Below are 21,370 nucleotides of genomic sequence, written 5' to 3'. Positions count from 1 at the left end.
CAGCATGGAGGCTGATCATCATCATCATCAATCGTATTTATTGAGCGCTTACTATGTGCAGAGCACTGTACTAAGCGCTTGGGAAGTACAAGTTGGCAACAGGTAGAGATGGTCCCTACCCAACATTGGGCTCAAGATTATCAACTGTACTGTTGGGTAGGGACTGTCTCTATGTGTTGCCAACTTGTACTTCCCAAGCGCTTAGTACAGTGCTCTGCACACAGTAAGCGCTCAATAAATACGATTGATGATGACGATACTAATGGATGGCTTACACCCAACAGACCTACCTTCCTAAGTGCCGTGGGCAACGAAATCAAAGGAGCTTAGGCTTCAGTGAGCTCAGTCTAAGGCAGGACAAAAGGATAAGCAAAATCTCCAACACCATACTCTTTTTTTTTTTAATGGTATTTGTAAGGCGCTTACTTTGTATCAATCGTATTTATTGAGCGCTTACTATGTGCAGAGCACTGTACTAAGCGCTTAAATAATGGCATTTATTAAGTGCTTCTATGTGCAAAGCACTGTTCTAAGCGCTGGGGAGGTTACAAGGTGATCAGGTTGTGCCACTGGGGCTCACAGTCTTAATCCTCATTTTACAGATGAGGTCACTGAGGCCCAGAGAAGTAAAGTGACTTGCCCAAAGTCACACAGCTGACAAGTGTCGGAGCCGGGATTTGAACCCATGACCTCTGACTCCAAAGCCCGGGCTCTTTCCACTGAGCCACGCTGCTTCAAACATTGTTCTAAGAGCAAGAATCGATACAAGTTAATTAGGTTGGACACAGTCCCTTGTCCCACGTAGGGCTCACGTTCTAAGCAGGAGAACAGGAGAACTGAGGCACAGAGAAGTGAAGTGACTGCCCAAGGTCATGCGGTGGACAAGTGGCAGAGCTGGGATTAGAACCCAGGTCCTTTTGGCTCCCAGATCCGGGTTCTAGCCACTGAGCCAGGCTGATTCTCCAAATCTGCAGCTCGGCACCTCTTAGGTTTGCTCCTTGCCTCCTCTTTCCTTCGCCCTGCTAACGCTAATTGCGGGCTCTTCCGTCATCTTCAAGGCCTTCCCAGACTGAGCCCCTTCCTTCCTCTCCCCCTCGTCCCCCTCTCCATCCCCCCCATCTTACCTCCTTCCCTTCCCCACAGCACCTGTATATATGTAGATATGTTTGTACATATTTATTACTCTATTTATTTATTTATTTTACTTGAACATACCTATTCTATTTATTTTATTTTGTTAGTATGTTTGGTTTTGTTCTCTGTCTCCCCCTCTTAGACTGTGAGCCCACTGTTGGGTAGGGACTGTCTCTATATGTTGCCAATTTGTACTTCCCAAGCGTTTAGTACAGTGCTCTGCACACAGTAAGCGCTCAATAAATACGATTGATGATGATGATGATGATGATGATTTCTTTCCCCCACATAGTCTAGGCCACAGCTCCTCTTGCTGATGGCTCTCCCTCCTCCGGAAAGTTCCACCCTTGAAGATCAGACTGTCATCATTTTGGGTTTCTCTGCCAAGCTTTAGAGAAGCAGCCTGGCTTAGTGGATAGAGACTGGGCCGCGGAGTCAAAAGGACCTAGGTTCTAATCCCGGTTCCCCGCTTGTCTGCTGCGTGACCTTGGGCAAGTCAACTCACTTCTCCGGGCCTCCTTTCCCTCATCTGTAAACTGGGGATTAAGACTGTGAGCCCCACATGGGACAGGGACTGTGTCCAACCTGATTACTCTGTAGCTACCCCAGCACTTAAAACAGTTCCTGGCACAGAGTAAGTGCCTAACAGATGCCATTCAAAAAAAAAAAAAGGACAAAAAAAGGGCTAGTATGACTGAAACCAAACCGAAAAACGAGTCCGCAAGGCAGCATCAAGTGGTAGAACGGCAGCAGCAAGCTACCCCCAGTTCTGCCACCTGTTGCTGGGAGACCTTGGGCAAGTCCCTTAACCGTCCGGGGCCTCAGTTTCCTTCTCTGTAAAATGGGGGTGATACCTGCTCTCCCTATCTTTTATAATGAGAGCCCCATTCGGGACAGAGACTATATCTAATTGTCCTGATTCTCCTCTCTCATTTTGCACACAATAAGAACTTTATCATACGACTACCACAATTACCACTCAGGCAAAAAAGTAAATAGAGACTATTTTCCCCCACTCTTTTTTTAAAAATTGCACATATTTAGCGCTTACTATATGTCTGGAACTGTAGATCTAAGAAAATCGGGTTGCACACAGTCCCTGACCCACATGGGGCTCAAGGGCTTAATCCTCATTATCCAGATGACGTAACTGAGGTGCAGAGAAGTGAAGCGACTTGCCCGAGGTCACACAGCAGAGAAGTAAGTGGCGGAGCCGGGATTAGAACCCAAGACCTCTTACTCCCAAGTCCGTGCTCTTTCCACTACACCGTGCTGCTTCTCACTTCTACTAGGCCCCGCTTTTGACTTGGGCCGTCTAGAGATCTCCAGCCTGCCATGTGACAAATGCAGAATGCCACTTACCCAGACATTTGTCTCGTTCTTCTCTTCTCTCCTTGGCGAGTCTTTGTCTCTCATCGCTTTTCAAAAACCCATCCATACCTGGGGAAGATGAGAAAATGGGAAACTACAATCAGTGCCACAAAAGACCTCCTTTTTTTAAAATGGTATTTGTTCAGCCCTTACATTGTACTAAAATCTGGGGTGGATACACGCAAATCGGGTTGGACACAGTCCCTACCCCACGTGGGGCTCACAGTCTTCACCCCCATTTTCCAGAGGAGGTCACTGAGGCAGAGAGAAGCAAAGTGACTTCATTCATTCATTCATATTTATTGAGCGCTTACTGTGTGCAGAGCACTGTACTAAGCTCTTGGGAAGTACAAGTTGGCAACATATAGAGACGGTCCCTACCCAACAGTGGGCTCACAGTCTAGAAGGGGGAAGTATTGCCCAAAGTCACACAGCAGACAAGTGGCAGAGCCGGGATTAGAACCCTTGACCTTCAGACTCCAAGGCTCTATCTAATAATAATGATGGCATTTGTTAAGCGCTTACTATGTGCAAAGCACTGTACTAAGCGCTGAGGAGGATATAAGGTGATCAGGTTGTCCCATGTTGGGTTCACAGTCTTAATCTATTTATCTACTTACAATCCCTCCATTATCCACTTCCCCCTCTGTACTGTGAGCTCACTGTGGGCAGTGATTATCTCTCTTTATTGCTGTATTGTACTTTCATTCATTCAATCACATTTATTGAGCGCTTACTGTGTGCAGAGCAGTGTACTAAGCGCTTGGAAAGCACAAATCGGCAACATATAGAGACGGTCCCTACCCAACGGGCTCGCAGTTTAGAAGGGGGAGACAGACAACAAAACAAAACAACTTTCCCAAGCGCTCAGTACAGTGCTCTGCACATAATAAATACGATTGAATGAATACACCATGCTGCCTCTCTAATGGCCATCTTGGAGAAAGGTCCCCTTCTATGCCACCTCTAAACCCCAAATTCCTTTGCTTAGTAAAGAGCACTGTGGAGCATGGGCTTTGGAGCCAGAGGTCATGGGTTCAAATCCCGGCTCCACCAACTGTCAGCTGTGCGACTTTGGGCAAGTCACTTCACTTCTCTGTGCCACAGTTCCCTCCTCTGTAAAATGGGGATTAAGACTGTGAGCCCCTCGTGGGACAACCTGATCACCTTGTATCCCCCCAGTACTTCGAACGGTGCTTTGCACATAGTAAGCACTTAACAAATACCATCATTATTATTATTATTACTATTCAGTAGGTGCTCAATAAATATCATTACTACCATTACTTTAAATTTCAGGTTGAGGATGACAATATCCAGGACAACCTATAAATGTAAAACTCCATGTGGGACAGGGAATGTCCAACCCGATTACCTTGTACCTACCCCAGTGCTTAGAACAGCGCCTGGCACATAGTAAACCCTTAACAAATTCCATTTAAAAAACACCAAAAAAATAGGTCCTCTGATTCCCGGGCCCATGCACTTTCCACTAGGCCAAGTTGCCACTTCCCTTGCTTACCTGCCTATCGGCTTGCGTAAGAGACAGATGTTTGAAGATTTATTTCAGAATCGGTTTAAGTACAGTTTAAATGCTGAGAGAGAGAAAGAGAGAGAGAGAAAAAAGACAGAGAGAGATGCGTTATCGCCGCATAAAAACGTGCACAAGTGCCCCGGAGAATGCCTGGTCAGGCTTAAAAAGTCTCTCTTGGGAATGTTCTCTGGACCAGTTTTGCACTTGTGTTCCTCTAATCCCCCTCAGCACTCAATCAATCAATCAATCGTATTTATTGAGTGCTTACTATGTGCAGAGCACTGTACTAAGCGCTTGGGAAGTACAAGTTGGCAACATATAGAGACGGTCCCTACCCAACAGTGGGCTCACAGTCTAAAAGGGGGAGACAGAGAACAAAACCAAACATACCAACAAAATAAAATACTCTATTTATTTATTTATTTTACTTGTACATATCTATTCTATTTATTTTATTTTGTTAGTATGTTTGGTTTTGTTCTCTGTCTCCCCCTTTTGGACTGTGAGCCCACTGTTGAGTAGGGACTGTCTCTAGATGTTGCCAATTTGTACTTCCCAAGTGCTTAGTACAGTGCTCTGCACATAGTAAGCGCTCAATAAATACGATTGATGATGACTGATGATAAAATAAATACAATAGATATGTACAAGTAAAATAAATAGAGTAATAAATATGTACAAACATATATACATATATACAGGTGCTGTGGGGAAGGGAAGGAGGTAAGATGGGGGGGATGGAGAGGGGTCAAGGGGGAGAGGAAGGAAGGGGCTCAGTCTGGGAAGGCCTCCTGGACATCTCCACTGACGTCCCCTCTGATTTAAGACTTGAAGAGCGGCGTGACTCAGTGGAAAGAGCCCGGGCTTGGGAGTCAGAGGTCATGGGTTCTAATCCTGGCTCCACCCCTTGCCAGCTGTGTGACTTTGGGCAAGTCATTTCACTTCTCTGGGCCTCAGTTAGCTCATCTGTCAAATGGGGATTAAGACTGTGAGCCCCATGTGGGACAACCTAATTCCCTTGTATCTCCCCCAGGACTTAGTGTTGGCACATAGTAAACACTTAACAAATACCATCATTATTATTATTTAAGCACTAACTCATGTATATATCTACTTGTTCTTTCTCTGATCTGTAAATCATTCACTCTCCATCTCCCTCACTGTATTTTAGGCTCCTTCATAATAATAATAATAATAATAATAATGGCATTATTAAGCACGTACTATGTGCAGAGCACTGTTCTAACCGCTGGGGAATTTACAAGGTGATCAGGTTGTCCCACGTGGGGCTCACAGTCTTCATCCCCATTTTACAGATGAGGGAAGTGAGGCCCAGAGAAGTTAAGTGATTTGCCCAAAGTCACACAGTTGACATGTGGTGGAGCCGGGATTTGAACCCATGACCTCTGACTCCAAAGCCCGTGCTTTTTCCACTGAGCCACGCTGCTTCATCATCATCATCATCATCAGTGGCATTTATTGAGCGCTTAGTGTGTGCAAAGCACTGCACTACGTGCTTGGGAGAAGACAAGGGAAGCAGCATGGCTTAATGGGAAGAGCCCGGGCTTGGGAATCAGAAGGTCAAGGGTTCTAATCCCAGCTCTGCCACTTGTCTGCTGTGTGACCTTAGGCAAGTCGCTTCACTTCTCTGGGCCTCAGTGACCTCATCTGGAAAACGGGGATTAGGACAGTGAGCCCGATGTGGGACCGGGACTGTGCCCAACCTGATAATCTCATATCTCCCCCAGCGCTTAGAACAGTGCCTGGCACATAGTAGGTGATTAACAAGTACCATAATTATTAATTATTATTATTATAGTAGGCGCTCAGTAAACGTGACTGGGCAACTCTGGCAAAAGGAAACAGTAATTATTGGTCACTCATATATCATGTCCAAATGCTTTGCACATAGTAAGCGCTTAATAAATGCTATCATAAAGAACTTCAAGATAAGAAACGGAGTGTGTAATGGAAGCAGTATCCTCACACTCCCTTTTTGTTCAATTCTGATTCTTCCTTCCCACCTCAGCGGTTAATCCAGGGCAACATGGACTAGTAGAAAGAGCCCAGGCCTTGGAGTCAGCAGGTCATGGGTTCTAATCCCAGCTCCACCACTTGTCTGCTGTGTGACCTTGGGCAAGTCATTTAACTTCTCTGTGCCTCGGTTCCCTCAACTGTAAAATGGGAATTGAGACTGTGAGCCCCATGTGGTGTCCCAATTACAGTAACCCAATTATCCAATAATTACCCAATTATCTTTTATCTACCCCAGCACTTAGAACAATGCTTGGCACATAGTAAGTGCTTAACAAATGCAATAACAATAACTACCATTATTGTTATTATTATTATTATAAGTGCTTAACAAATACCATAGTAATAATAATAATTATTATTATTATTGAGGACCACAGACTGTATCACACCTAGGCTGGAGAAGTTCAACAAGATGGTAGAATCCATTATCTGCTGCTACCATCCTGAGTTGCCTTCAGGTCACCTTTTTTCTCTTCCCTCCCTGAAGGAATTCAGTCCATCGATAAGATTGATTGGGGTGATAGGCTCCGGGCCAATACAAGTCACTGGGCCCCGATGAGACAGCCTTTTGTGAGGCAAACTGAATTATTTCCACCCAAGTTAAATCAAATCAACCAATGACAGGGGTTGGACAACGATTAAACTGATCCGGATTTCCACCAGAAGTCTCGTTACCAAGGATACGGGATGTTTGGTTCCTTGTCCGCACACACACCATTTTTACTCTCGGACATTTTGCTCTCCGCTCATCTCTGGACGCTTATCCTCGCTAAGCCGGCCTCCTTTTACATCATTAGCAGCTAGGGAAACAATTAAGCTAGAGCCAGGATGTTTAAAATGCAGCTTCCCCGAGTCACGGTGGTCTGTGAGGCTTCTGCTGGAAAACTACGGTGCTGAACAGAAACCAGGGCAGCCTACAGAGGGAGGGACAGAGACGACAGAAATTTGAGGAAATACAAACGCTGGCTATCAGCGGCTCCTTAATTCCTCCCTTTTTTGCCACATTAAGACTGCCCGCTTCAACAGAGGACGGCGGTGTGATTTTCTCAAAACCTTCTTCCGCGTTCTGGAAAAATTGTTCCCGGATGCCATCCCCTGCCTGGAGGAGCCTCAATGTTCACCGTAGCAAAGAGAAGCTAAAATGGATGACAAGCATCTTTAGAAGGTCCTCACCCACGGATATACTGTTTTATACCAAGCCGCCACCTAAAACAAGCTCAATATCATCCTCGATTAGAACTGTTTCTTACAACCTGCCTGAGTGCCAAGAGGAGTTAGGCTCTGTTCAACACACAAAACCCAGTCCCTGTCATGAAAGACACCAGTCTTTTCAGGTGGGCATACAACCAAGTAGTAGTAGTATTTATTCTATTTATTTTATTTTGTTAGTATGTTTGGTTTTGTTCTCTGTCTCCCCCTTTTAGACTGTGAGCCCACTGTTGGGTAGGGACTGTCTCTATATGTTGCCAATTTGTACTTCCCAAGCGCTTAGTACAGTGCTCTGCACATAGTAAGAGCTCAATAAGTACGATTGATGATGATGATGACAGTAGTATTTATTGAGTACCCCATGGGGAAAACGCACCATATGAACAGCTTGGGAAGTAGAGGACAAAGAAGAGAAACATTCCTTGCCAAAAAGGAATTTATAAAAGCCTCATGGCTTAGTGGATAGAGCCCGGGCTTGGGAGTGAGCATGTCATGGTTCTAATTCCAACTCTGCTGTGTGACCTTGGGTAAGTCACTTCACTTCCCTGGGCCCCAGTTACCTCATCTGTAAAGTGAGGACTGAGACCGTGAGCCCCATATGGGACAGGGACTGTGTCCAAACTGATTTGCTTCTATGCATCTGAGCATTTAGTATAGTGCCTGACGCAGGGTAAGCGCTCAACAAATACCACAACTATTATTATCATTTACATACAGTCAAGGGAGGCAGACATAGAAAAAATCACCAGTCTGGGAGTTCTCAATTTCAAATATGCAGATCACTGCGCGTGCTCTGCACACAATAAGTGCTCAATAAATACAATTCACTGAATGAATGAATGCAGCACATCATCATCATCATCAATCGTATTTATTGAGCGCTTCCTGTGTGCAGAGCACTGTACTAAGCGCTTGGGAAGTACAAGTTGGCAACATACAGAGACAGTCCCTACCCAACAGTGGGCTCACAGTCTAAAAGGGGGAGACAAAGAACAAAACCAAACACACTAACAAAATAAAGAGCAGAACTGATGGAAAGAGCAAGGGCCTGGGTGTCAGAAGGACCTGGGTTCTGCCACTTGTGTGCTGTGTGACCCTGGGTAAGTCACTTCACTTCTCTGGGCCTCAGTTACCTCATCTGCAAAATGAGGATTAAGACTATAAGCCCCATGTGAGATGGGGACCGTGTCCAACCTGATTATCTTGTACCTAACCCGGCATTTAGTACAGTGTCTGGCACAAAGTAAGCGCTTAACAAATGCCATTAAAAAAACCCAAAACTCTGCGCACAGGGTGGAGTGAACAGTCATCTTCACAAAGACCTTTTCAGCCACTGTAGAATACAGAGGTAAAAACTCACTGACCGAAATGTCACCTCAGAATATGGAAAGAGGATACAGTGAAAACCCAAGACAAAACACTGATGTGGTCAGTTAAAAGAACAGGCAAGCAAACACTCCCCAAAATAAAATCAAATAAAAAGCAAACATAGATTCCAACACACAGCTATTAATGCAACACACTGAGGTGTGGATCGAGAGACTACGTCCGAAGGTAGAAGGGATGGTCGAATTTTGGATATGTTAGTCGATGATATTGTACTCTCCCAAGCACTGCTCTGCACGTAGTAAGTGCTCAATAAATACCATTAACTGATTGGTGTTGAAAAGAAGGAAGGAAGAGAGATTAGAGGGTGAGGAAGAAGAGGCCTTTTGAGGGCTGGAGATGAAACAAATCACAAGGAGAAGCACTGGACTAGCGGAAAGAACCTGGGCCTATGATTCAGCAGACCTGGGTTCTAATTCCAGCCTCACCTGCTGTGCCACCCCGGGGAATTCACTTCACTTCTCTGTGCCACCGTTTCTTCATCGGTAAAATGGGGATTCAATGTCTGTATTTCCCCAGGACTTACACAGTGAAGACCCAGGTCGGATAGGGACTGGTCCAACATGACACACTTATATCTACCCCAGTGCTTAGAACGGTACTCGACACCTAAGTAAGCACTTACCAAATGCCACGATAATAATAAAGTCAGTCAGACGGCAGGAATTCACCGATACATCGGTGCCCAACTGTGCTTTGGCCTGACTCCCACCCTCGCCTAATCCAGATATCTGACCAAACCAGAGAGTTTCCAGTCAGAGCAGCTGAGACTAAAAAATGGCAGCTTTCCGATCTCTTCGATGCCTGGCCCCTTCTTACTTCCCTCCTGGCTCAAATCCTTACCCGTTTTTCAGCCCTACGCTCAGTCAATCGGTAAAGTCCTGTGGACACAGCAATAACCTAATGTTTGGGAAAAAAAATCAATCAAATAATCATATTTATTGTGTGTTTCCTGTATGCAGAGAACTGTACTAAGTGCTAGGGAGAGTACAATATAACAATATAAAATGGGGATGATGACTGTGAGCCCCACGCGGGACAATCCGATCACCTTGTATTCCCCCAGCACTTAGAACAGTGCTTTGCACACAGTAAGCGCTTAACAAATGCCATTATTATTATTATTATGGGTTCAAATCCCACCTCCGCCAATTGCCAGCTGTGTGACTTCGGGTAAGTCACTTCACTTCTCTGTGCCTCAGTTACTTCATCTGTAAAATGGGGGTTAAGACTGTGAGCCCCCCCCCGGGACAACCTGATCACCTTGCAACCTCCCCAGCTTTGCACATAGTAAGCGCTTAATAAATGCTATCATTATTATTATTAAAGCAATGCTTTATTTGAAAAAGTCTGGCCCTTTCTCCAGCACACTGTAATTATTTATCCTTGCCCAGTCACAATACGAGACAGCCTGTGGTTGCCTCCAAGAGGACTAAAATCTGAATTATATCTCAAATTCAACTCTGACAATTGCCCTTTTGACTGGAAGGAGGTCAGAAGGAGGCCAGACACTGGCCTGAAGTTGGCCAGAAGTAGGCCTGAACCAGCCCCAATTTGTCTTTGGGAGAAGAAAAATGGCCAGAACAGGAGTTTCAGGGAATTCCCACCCCTAGCCCCTTCTATCAGGTCACTGATAGAACGTTTTAAGGCAACCTTAAGGTGTGCCTTAGTTGTCAAAAACAGATCTCTACGAACTGTGAGTTTGGGCCAGAGCTCGTTCTGGGAAGGGAATCAATCAATCAATCAATCGTATTTATTGAGCGCTTACTGTGTGCAGAGCACTGTACTAAGCACTTAATGTGTCTGTAATTTTGTTGTATTCTCCCAAGCGCGTAGTCCAAATCTGCTGTCCAAGTGGAGGTTACCGCTCTGAAATCCCGATCCATCCCACCTTGTTCTCACTGACTCGCCCAAGCGCTTAGTACGGCACTTTGCCCGTAGTAAGCACCCACTAAACACCTCATTTAGGCCTCCTTTGATAAGTCAACCCAAAAATCCTGGGCCTGATCTGGGTTTGGAGGGGAATGCTATTGAAAGCCCTCAAAAAAACCCACTGTTGGGTAGGGACCGTCTCTATATGTTGCCAAACTGTACTTCCCAAGCGCTTAGTACAGTGCTCTGCACACAGTAAGCACTCAATAAATATGATTGAATGAATGAATGAATAGTAAAACGTTCTGCACATAGCAAGCGCTCAGTAAATACCATCAATTGATTGATGACAGCCTCAGCAGGTAACCCATACCTTGGGGTCTGAGGATTTCGATGAGGCACCTCTGAGATATAAGTAAAATTCAGCAATAAAACTTGAAGAATCATCAATTTAAACAATTTAAAAAATCCCACCTGGGATAAGAGCCATGTCCTTTAGGACGGCTGAGAGAAACTACTTAATGTACTGTACTACAATTGATTGAATATCAGAGCAATCTCATTCTATGAATTACTTTGTTGTGGCTAGCTCCATTTCCCCCCTCATAATTTCTCAAGACAGGAAGATGAAAGTGGGCTGGTATCAGAAATATGAAGAACAGAAATCCTGCATGAGTTGGTTAGTTTTTGTTTTTTTTTTTACCTAAAAAAGATGAACTTTTGCCTGCGGAATCCTAGCCCTGAAAAAAACATACATAACTACTGTGAGTGCAACACTGTACTAAGCATTTGGGAGAGTTCAGAAGAAGTAGAAGTCAAGGCCCCTGCCCACAAGAAGCTTACAATCCAAGGCGGAGCATAAAGGGTTTCAAAGCTGTGGGCTTGTCTTTTTTCTTTTCTTTTTTTAAATGGCATTTGTTAAGCTCTTACTATGTGCCGGGCACTGTACTAAGCACTAGATATAAGCTAATCAGGTTGGACCTGTGTCCCACCTGGGGCTCACAGTCTTAATCCCCATTTTACAGATGAGTTTACTGAAGCACAGGGAAGTAAAGTGACTTGCCCAGGGTAAGTGGAGGAGACAGGATTAGAACTCAGGTCCTTCTGACTCCCAGTTCTGCGCTCTAATCTACTAGGCCATGCTGCTTCCCACAGATGCCACATGTGACTTAAAGACAAGGGTCCTTCGCCACATTAATTGGGAAGGCAGTAGAGAAGCAACATAGTCTAATTGCTTTGCTCTCTGACGTTCTCTTTTTGAACTCCTAATATTTATCAATCTTGCCTAGTCGCAAGATCACGGGCTTGGGGGTCAGAGGACGTGAGTTCTAATCCCGGCCCTGCCACCTGTCCGCTATATAACCTTGGGCAAGTCGCTTAACTTCTCTGTGCCTCAATTCCTTCATCTGTAAAATGGGGCTTAGGACTGTGAGCCCCATGTGGGACAACCTGATTACCCCAGCACTTAGAACAGTGCCAGGCACATAGTAAGCTCTTAAATACCATAATAATTATGATAATAACTATTATTATTATTTTTCTTTAATGGGGATGACCATGGTCAACTCAGCAAATTGGCTTCCCTGGCTAACTTACTTGGTGACAGAAATCCATCTGCCGTGGCTTCACAGCATTTGGGAGGACTTGTCTTCCATTAATCTAGATCATCTCAATGGTATTTATTGAGTGCTTAAAGCAGGGAAATTCTGTTGTACTGGAAGTGTCTACCAATTCTGGAGTACCCCCAACTGCTTAGTATATTGCTCTGCACACCGTAAGTGCTCAATGAACACCACTGATTGATTGAATGATCTAATTATGGAATCCACTATACTCTTGCCGAGTGCCAAAGCACTGTTTCTGTAATTTATGTATTTATATTAATGTCCGTCTCACCACCTTGATTGTAAACTCGTCGAGGGCAGGGAACTTGCCTACCAGCTCTGTTCTATAATACCCTCCCAAGCATTTGGCACAGTGCTCTGCACAATAAGAGCTCAATCAATACGACTGACCGATCGGATTAAGCGCTGAGGTAGAGACGTGATAGCCCGATCAGTCCCAGAATGTTGCCAGCTTGTACTTCCCAAGTGCTTAGTACAGTGCTCTGCACAAAGTAAGCGCTCAATAAATATGATTGATTGATTGATTATATTAGACTCCTGCAGAACCTAACAGCCGCTGATGACCCTACATTGTGAACTTGTCGCTAGTGCTTGGCACATAGTAAGTGCTTAACAAATACCTCATTATTATTATTATTATTATTATTATTATTATTATTATTATTATTATCATTATTAAACTGTGAGCTTATTAGAAGCAGCGTGGCTCAGTGGAAAGAGCGCGAGCTTGGGAGTCAGAGATCATGGGTTCTAATCCCTGCTCTGCCACTTATCAGCTGTGTGACTTTGGGCAAGTTACTTAACTTCTCTGTGCCTCAGTTACCTCATCTGGAAAATGGGGATTAAGACTGTGAGCCCCATGTGGGACAACTTGATTACCTTGCATCTCCCCCAGCACTTAGAACAGTGCTGGCACATACTAAGCGCTTAACAAATACCAAAAATATTATTATTATTGTGGGCAGGGAATGTCTCTTTGTTATTGTATTGTACTCTCCCAAGCACTTAGTACAGTGCTTTGCACACGGTAAGTGCTCAGTAAATATGACTGAATGATGAAAATGATGCAGCAAATACAGAGGCCACATATCTATAGAAGAAGGAAAAAACAGTAATATTTTTGCAACCCCGATAAAATGCATTCTCCCAGCACTCACCCCTGGGTTGATTTTACTTGCAAGCGATAAAAAGAAGCTTAATAAACAAAGAAGCTTTATAAACGTGTCAATTAAAGGCAGAAAAAACTGTTGGGCCCTAGACACGCCCTCACCTCTGGCTCATTGTTAAGATCAGCAAATGGAGGTTGCCTAACAACAATTCGATACGGCTTCTTCCTATAGTAACAGGAAAAATGAATTCCCAAGGCAGCGAGGGGCTTTGCTACCTCCGGGAATCGATACAGCTGTTTCTCTGAAGGGTAAAACTGTTTTCTGACCAACTCCTGAAGCTACGGAGCGGCCTTCTTCAACTGAACAACGTTTAGATTCAGCCCGGGACCAAAGCAGATCAAAAATCTCCAAAGTCCAGGACACGGAGTCAGCTCTTTGAGCAGGCCGTGACATGTCGCGAGCGGAGGGGTGTGTGCTGACGATTTAAAGGAAATTTAGAGCTCACCCGGTTCCTGAAGAAAAAGCTTCTCTACTTTTACATCAGGGTTGTCCTCAAGGTCACCTTGACTTGATTTTATTCAGAGAAGCAGCGTGGCCTGGTGGATACAGCACAAGCCCGGGAATTGGACGGCCCTAATCCTAGCTCTGTCATTTGTCCGCTGGGTGACCCGAGGCAAGTCACTTAGCTTCTCTGGGCCTCAGTTACCTCATCTGTAAAACGGGGATTAAGACCGTGAGCCCCATGCGGGACAGGGACTGATTAGCTTGTATCTCTCTCAACCCTTGGTACAGTGCCTAGCACATAGTAAGTCCTTAACAAATGCCATTTAAAAAACAAAAAGATTCAGAAACCTATTCAGAGTCAGCATGTTGGGGAAAAAACCCAGCCTCGATGTCTCAAGGATGAGACCATTAAAGCATAAGATGAGGCATTTTCAAAACACAAAGAGATGCAAGTTTCCATTTTAATTTCAACCATCCATTTAGGGAAATGACCCAGGATGCATATGCTTTTTGCCAAATGTATGATAAGTTGAACAGCTCACCAAGTAAAAGGACCTTCTAAGTCCTCAGGATGGCCATTTTGATTCCTGGTGACTTTCAGAGATTCATTCAATCTATTTATTGAGCGCTTACTGTGTGCGGACCACTGTACTATTGTGTTTGGTATTTAGAGTGAGCTAATAATGCTCTGCTTTTTATATGTCACTCTCCCCCATCCTCATACCCCCTAATGCTATCATGTCATTTACCTCACTTTATCACATCCCTGTGAGTTACAGAGAGGCTGGGATGATTTTGCCCGTTATACGGATGAGGAAACTGAGGCCCACAGAGGGAGACCCTAACCCCGTCCAAGATCACACACAGGAGCAGCACAGCATGAACAGAGCTGAGACTAAAACCCAGCCTCATCTATTTCCCACTGAACCACACTACCTTGTAAATTTCTAAATAACGGCTTGGATGTGAAGATCTCCCAGCTCATTCCATCCATGGAGGTTTAACTTTAGCTTTTAAGGTTGCTGATAAAAAAAATTGCTGCCCATGGAGGATGTTTCCCTGGTTCAGAAAGGTATAAAATTATGGTCTTCTGCAAGTCTACCTGTCCCTAAATACCGTATAATGAGAGAAACGGCTCAAAATATTTTTCCACACCAGCCTGTCTGCTTCAGAACTGATAGATACAAAAATACACAGATTTCTGACGCTCTCTGTGACCTGTATCTTTTTGGGGGCATTTGTTAAGTATTTACTACATACCAGGCACTGTACTAAGTGCTGCGGTTAACATGGCGGATAGAGCACAGGCTTGGGAGTCGGAGGACCTGGTTTCTAGAAGCAGCGTGGCTTAGGGGGAAAGAGCCCAGGCTTGGGAGTCAGAGGTCATGGGTTCTAATCCTGACTCTGCGGCTTTTCTGCTGTGTGACTTTGAGCAAGTCACTTCACTTCTCTGGGCCTCAGTTCCCTCATCTGTAAAACGGGGATCGAGACTGTGGGCCCCAAGTGGGACAACCTTGGATCTATCCCAGTGCTTAGAACAGTGCTTGGCACATAGTAAGCATTTAACAAATACCAACATTATTAGTATTAATATTCTAATCCCCGCTCCGCCACTTGTCTGCTGTGTGACCTGGGGTGAGTCGTTTAACTTCTCTGTAGTCACTTCACTTCTCTGTGCCTCAGTTGCCTCACCTGTGAAACATGGATGAAAATTGGGAGCCCCTGTGGGACAGGGACGGTGTCCAACCTGTCTGGCTCATCAAAAGCGCCAAACGTATTTAATGTATTTAATACCATTACTAAAAACAAAAAACAACAACAAAACGGGCAGAAGGTCTACATGGCTGCCCAGGGCTCAAGACGGTAAAGTCAGGACCCAGGCATCCGGCCGTTGGGAGGTCCCAGCGGGGACCCAAGCATCGGTGTCTTGTCCTGGGCCCCAAAAACAAAATCAATCAATCAATCAATCGTATTTATTGAGCACTTACAGTGTGCAGAGCACTGTACTAAGCGCTTGGGAAGTACAAGTTGGCAACATAGAGACATCCCTACCCAACAGTGGGCTCACAGTCTAAAAGGGGGAGACAGAGAACAAAACCAAACATACTAACAAAATAAAATAAATAGAATAGATAATAAAATAAATAGAATAGAATAAAATCCCTTCAGGCAGACGGGTATGGCTTCACCCGTCAGCAGACAGGGGAATTAGGGAGGGGAGCTGCCGCTGTTTGCCTTCTGCAGCCAACAGGCAAGCAGAGTGACAGCTCGCCTGTTTTTTTTGGTCTGTTTAATCATCATCATCAATCGTATTTATTGAGCGCTTACTATGTGCAGAGCACTGTACTAAGCGCTTGGGAAGTACAAATTGGTAACATACAGAGACAGTCCCTACCCAACAGTGGGCCCACAGTCTAAAAGGGGGGGTGCTTACTTTGTGCCCGGCACTGTTCTAAGCCCTGGGGTAGATACAACTTAATCAGGTTGGACACAGTCCCTGTTCCGCATACGGTTCACACTCTTAATCCCCATTTTACAGATGAGGTCACTGAGGCACAGAGAAGTGACTTGCTCAAGGTCACACGGCGGACAAGTGGCAGAGCTAGCATTAGACCCCACATCCTTCTGATTTCCAGCTCCGGGCTGGATCCACCAGGCCACACTGTTTTTCACCCCGCTCAGTGTTTAGAAGAGATGGGATGAGCAGGTTTTCTGTTTCCAAGCCAAAAATCCAGGAGCAAGGCATGTGAACACATCTCTCGGCTGGACTTAAAACCCTAAAGCACGCTGAAAAGCGCAGGAGTAGACAGGATGGGGCTTGTTAAAACAGAGCCTTCCCCTATATAGCGCAGACTCCCGGAGCTGTAAAGCATTCCATGGCTGGGCCTTGTCTCTACATGTTTTGAAGCAATAATAGCGTTCAGAAGAAGGAAGGAAGTTAGAATTGCTGAGGACCCCAGAGAGTCTTCATCATCATCATCGTCATCAGTTATTCACTGAGCTTAGCGCTTAGCGCTAAGTACACTGCTCTGCACATAGTAAGCGCTCACTAAATACGATTGATGATGATGAGCGCCTACTTTGATATAGGTGTAATAAAACTGCCCCTTCTACCTATTTTCTCCAAGATCTTCGACCTCATCCAATGGAAAAGCACCACTCCTATGGCCAGAAACTGTTTCAATCTCCATTTTATCAGCCTCAAACGTATTTCTCTGGTTGCCGTTAACCTTCCCCGGCCACACTGTTAAAACTGTTCAAACACTAGTTCACACGGGGCTTAATCGGATAAGGTAGCGAGGGACACGTATCAAAGACTATACTATACTGGCGGCCGAGGAAACCGAGGCAGGGGGCCGTTAAGTGACGTTCCCAAGGTCACACAGAGAGTTAGTGCTTGTTTGGCTTCTCCGGTGACTTGAAAGTGACGAAGGAAAAGCCTCCAGCAGCCACCCATCCAATCACCACCACGACAACTCAGCCTCGATTTCAAGAGAAGCAGTGTGGCCCAGTGGAAAGAGCACGGGCTTGGCGGACTGCATCATCATCATCAATCGTATTTATTGAGCACTTACTATGTGCAGAGCACTGTACTAAGCGCTTGGGAAGTACAAATTGGCAACATATAGAGACAGTCCCTACCCAACAGTGGGCTCACAGTCTAAAAGGGGGAGACAGAGAACAAAACCAAACATACTAACAAAATAAAATAAATAGAATAGATATGTACAAATAAAAGAGTAATAAATATGTACAAACATATATACATATATATATGCATATATACATATATACTGCACACACCACGCTTCCGGTCATTGTGCCAGACATGCTGTTCATGTAATTGGCGGAGCGGGGATTTGAACCCATGACCTCGGACTCCCAAGCCCGTGGCTTTTCCATTGAGCCTCGCTGCCTAATAGTAGTGGACCACTGTAATATTCAGGTCGTCCAGTTTGTGACCTTAAATTACTGGATGCTTGGGACAGGGGTCCATCTATGAACTTGTTTTGACTGTGAGCCCACTGTTGGGTAGGGACTGTCTCTATATGTTGCCAACTTGTACTTCCCAAGCGCTTAGTACAGTGCTCTGCACACAGTAAGCGCTCAATAAATACGACTGATGATGATGACAACCAGGCCCGTGCCCCAACCCCATGCAGCAGACAAATGGCAGCAAACCTTGTGACTCCCAGGCCCATGCCCCGTCCCTATGCAGCAGAAGCCTTGTGACTACCTTTTAGACTGTGAGCCCACTGTTGGGTAGGGACTTTCTCTATATGTTGCCAAGTTGTACTTCCCAAGCGCTTAGTACAGTGCTCTGCACACAGTAAGCGCTCAATAAATACGATTGATGATGATGACTACCAGGCCCGTGCCCTAACCCCATGCAGCAGACAAATGGCAGCAAACCTTGTGACTCCCAGGCCCATGCCCCGTCCCTATGCAGCAGAAACCTTGTGACTACCTTTTAGACTGGGAGCCCACTGTTGGGTAGGGACTTTCTCTATATGTTGCCAACTTGTACTTCCTAAGTGCTTAGTACAGTGCTCTGCACACAGTAAGCGCTCAATAAATACGATTGATGGTGATGACTACCAGGCCCATGCCCTGTCCCTATGAAGCAGAAACCTTGTGACTACCTTTTAGACTGTGAGCCCACTGTTGGGTAGGGACTTTATTTGTTGCCAAGTTGTACTTCCCAAGCGCTTAGTACAGTGCTCTGCACACAGTAAGCGCTCAATAAATACGATTGATGATGATGACTACCAGGCCCGTGCCCCAACCCCATGCAGCAGACAAATGGCAGCAAACCTTGTGACTCCCAGGCCCATGCCCCGTCCCTATGCAGCAGAAACCTTGTGACTACCTTTTAGACTGTGAGCCCACTGTTGGGTAGGGACTTTCTCTATATGTTGCCAACTTGTACTTCCCAAGCGCTTAGTACAGTGCTCTGCACACAGTAAGCGCTCAATAAATACGATTGATGATGATGACTACCAGGCCCGTGCCCTAACCCCATGCAGCAGACAAATGGCAGCAAACCTTGTGACTCCCAGTCCCATGCCCCGTCCCTATGAAGCAGAAACCTTGTGACTACCTTTTAGACTGTGAGCCCACTGTTGGGTAAGGACTTTCTCTATATGTTGACCGCTTGGACTTCCCAAGCGCTTAGTACAGTGCTCTGCACACAGTAAGCGCTCAATAAATACGATTGATGATGATGACTACCAGGCCCATGCCCTGTCCCTATGCAGCAGAAACCTTCTGACTACCTTTTAGACTGTGAGCCCACTGTTGGGTAGGGACTTTCTCTATATGTTGCCAAGTTGTACTTCCCAAGCGCTTAGTACAGTGCTCTGCACACAGTAAGTGCTCAATAAATACGATTGATGATGATGACTACCAGGCCCGTGCCCCAACCCCATGCAGCAGACAAATGGCAGCAAACCTTGTGACTCCCAGGCCCATGCCCCATCCCTATGCAGCAGAAGCCTTGTGACTACCTTTTAGACTGTGAGCCCACTGTTGGATAGGGACTTTCTCTATATGTTGCCAACTTGTACATCCCAAGCGCTTAGTACAGTGCTCTGCACACAGTAAGCGCTCAATAAATACGATTGATGATGATGACTACCAGGCCCATGCCCTGTCCCTATGAAGCAGAAACCTTGTGACTACCTTTTAGACTGTGAGCCCACTGTTGGGTAGGGACTTTGTCTATATGTTGCCAGCTTGGACTTCCCACGCGCTTAGTACAGTGCTCTGCACACAGTAAGCGCTCAATAAATACGATTGATGATGATGACTACCAGGCCCGTGCCCTAACCCCATGCGGCAGACAAATGGCAGCAAACCTTGTGACTCCCAGGCCCATGCCCCGTCCCTATGCAGCAGAAACCTTGTGACTACCTTTTAGACTGGGAGCCCACTGTTGGGTAGGGACTTTCTCTATATGTTGCCAACTTGTACGTCCTAAGCGCTTAGTACAGTGCTCTGCACACAGTAAGCGCTCAATAAATACGATTGATGATGATGACTATCAGGCCTGTGCCCCAACACCATGCAGCAGACAAATGGCAGCAAACCTTGTGACTCCCAGGCCCATGCCCCATCCCTATGCAGCAGAAGCCTTGTGACTACCTTTTAGACTGTGAGCCCACTGTTGGGTAGGGACTTTCTCTATATGTTGCCAACTTGTACATCCCAAGCGCTTAGTACAGTGCTCTGCACACAGTAAGCGCTCAATGAATACGATTGATGATGATGACTACCAGGCCCGTGCCCTGTCCCTATGAAGCAGAAACCTTGTGACTACCTTTTAGACTGTGAGCCCACTGTTGGGTAAGGACTTTCTCTATATGTTGCCAGCTTGGACTTCCCAAGCGCTTAGTACAGTGCTCTGCACACAGTAAGCGCTCAATAAATACGATTGATGATGATGACTACCAGGCCCGTGCCCCAACCCCGTGTAGCAGACAAATGGCAGCAAACCTTGTGACTCCCAGGCCCATGTCCCGTCCCTATGCAGCAGAAACGTTGTGACTACCTTTTAGACTGTGAGCCCACTGTTGGGTAGGGACTTTCTCTATATGTTGCAAACTTGTACATCCCAAGCGCTTAGTACAGTGCTCTGCACACAGTAAGCGCTCAATAAATACGATTGATGATGATGACTATCAGGCCTGTGCCCCAACCCCATGCAGCAGACAAATGGCAGCAAACCTTGTGACTCCCAGGCCCATGCCCCGTCCCTATGCAGCAGAAACCTTAGGACTACCTTTTAGACTGTGAGCCCACTGTTGGGTGGGGACTTTCTCTATATGTTGCCAACTTGTACTTCCTAAGCGCTTAGTACAGTGCTCTGCTCACAGTAAGCGCTCAATAAATACGATTGATGATGATGACTATCAGGCCTGTGCCCCAACCCCATGCAGCAGACAAATGGCAGCAAACCTTGTGACTCCCAGGCCCATGCCCCGTCCCTATGCAGCAGAAACCTTGTGACTACCTTTTAGACTGTGAGCCCACTTTTGGGTAGGGACTTTCTCTATATGTTGCCAACTTGTACATCCCAAGCGCTTAGTACAGTGCTCTGCACACAGTAAGCGCTCAATAAATACGATTGATGATGATGACTACCAGGCCCATGCCCTGTCCCTATGAAGCAGAGACCTTGTGACTACCTTTTAGACTGTGAGCCCACTGTTGGGTAAGGACTTTATATGTTGCCAGCTTGGACTTCCCAAGCGCTTAGTACAGTGCTCTGCACACAGTAAGCGATCAATAAATACGATTGATGATGATGACTACCAGGCCCGTACCCTAACCCCATGCAGCAGACAAATGGCAGCAAACCTTGTGACTCCCAGTCCCATGCCCCATCCCTATGCAGCAGAAACCTTCTGACTACCTTTTAGACTATGAGCCCACTGTTGGGTAAGGACTTTCTCTATATGTTGCCAGCTTGGACTTCCCAAGCGCTTAGTACAGTGCTCTGCACACAGTAAGCTCTCAATAAATACGATTGATGATGATGACTACCAGGCCCGTGCCCCAACACCATGCAGCAGACAAATGGCAGCAAA

General features: G+C 45.7%; 1 protein-coding gene across 6 annotated transcripts in view; it reads right to left on the bottom strand.

The window, feature by feature from the left end:
* The window catches only part of MAP7D2 (MAP7 domain containing 2), an 80,517-nt gene that overhangs the window by 41,268 nt on the left and 17,879 nt on the right, over positions 1-21,370 (bottom strand). For 5 of the 6 annotated variants that reach the window (XM_038757346.1, XM_038757347.1, XM_038757349.1 and 2 more), the window contains exon 2: positions 2,497-2,574. In XM_038757346.1, the coding sequence (XP_038613274.1) occupies positions 2,497-2,572 (76 nt within the window). In that variant the 5' untranslated portion in view covers positions 2,573-2,574. Of the gene's footprint in view, positions 1-2,496; positions 2,575-4,027; positions 4,101-21,370 lie in introns of those variants that run through there. The other variant, XM_038757348.1, reaches the window with a different exon arrangement.

Source organism: Tachyglossus aculeatus, chromosome 15 (genome assembly GCF_015852505.1).
Source record: "Tachyglossus aculeatus isolate mTacAcu1 chromosome 15, mTacAcu1.pri, whole genome shotgun sequence".
Lineage (NCBI taxonomy): Eukaryota > Metazoa > Chordata > Mammalia > Monotremata > Tachyglossidae > Tachyglossus > Tachyglossus aculeatus.
The sequence above is the reverse complement of the archived record's forward strand: the minus strand, read 5'-3'. Positions and strand labels throughout refer to the sequence as shown.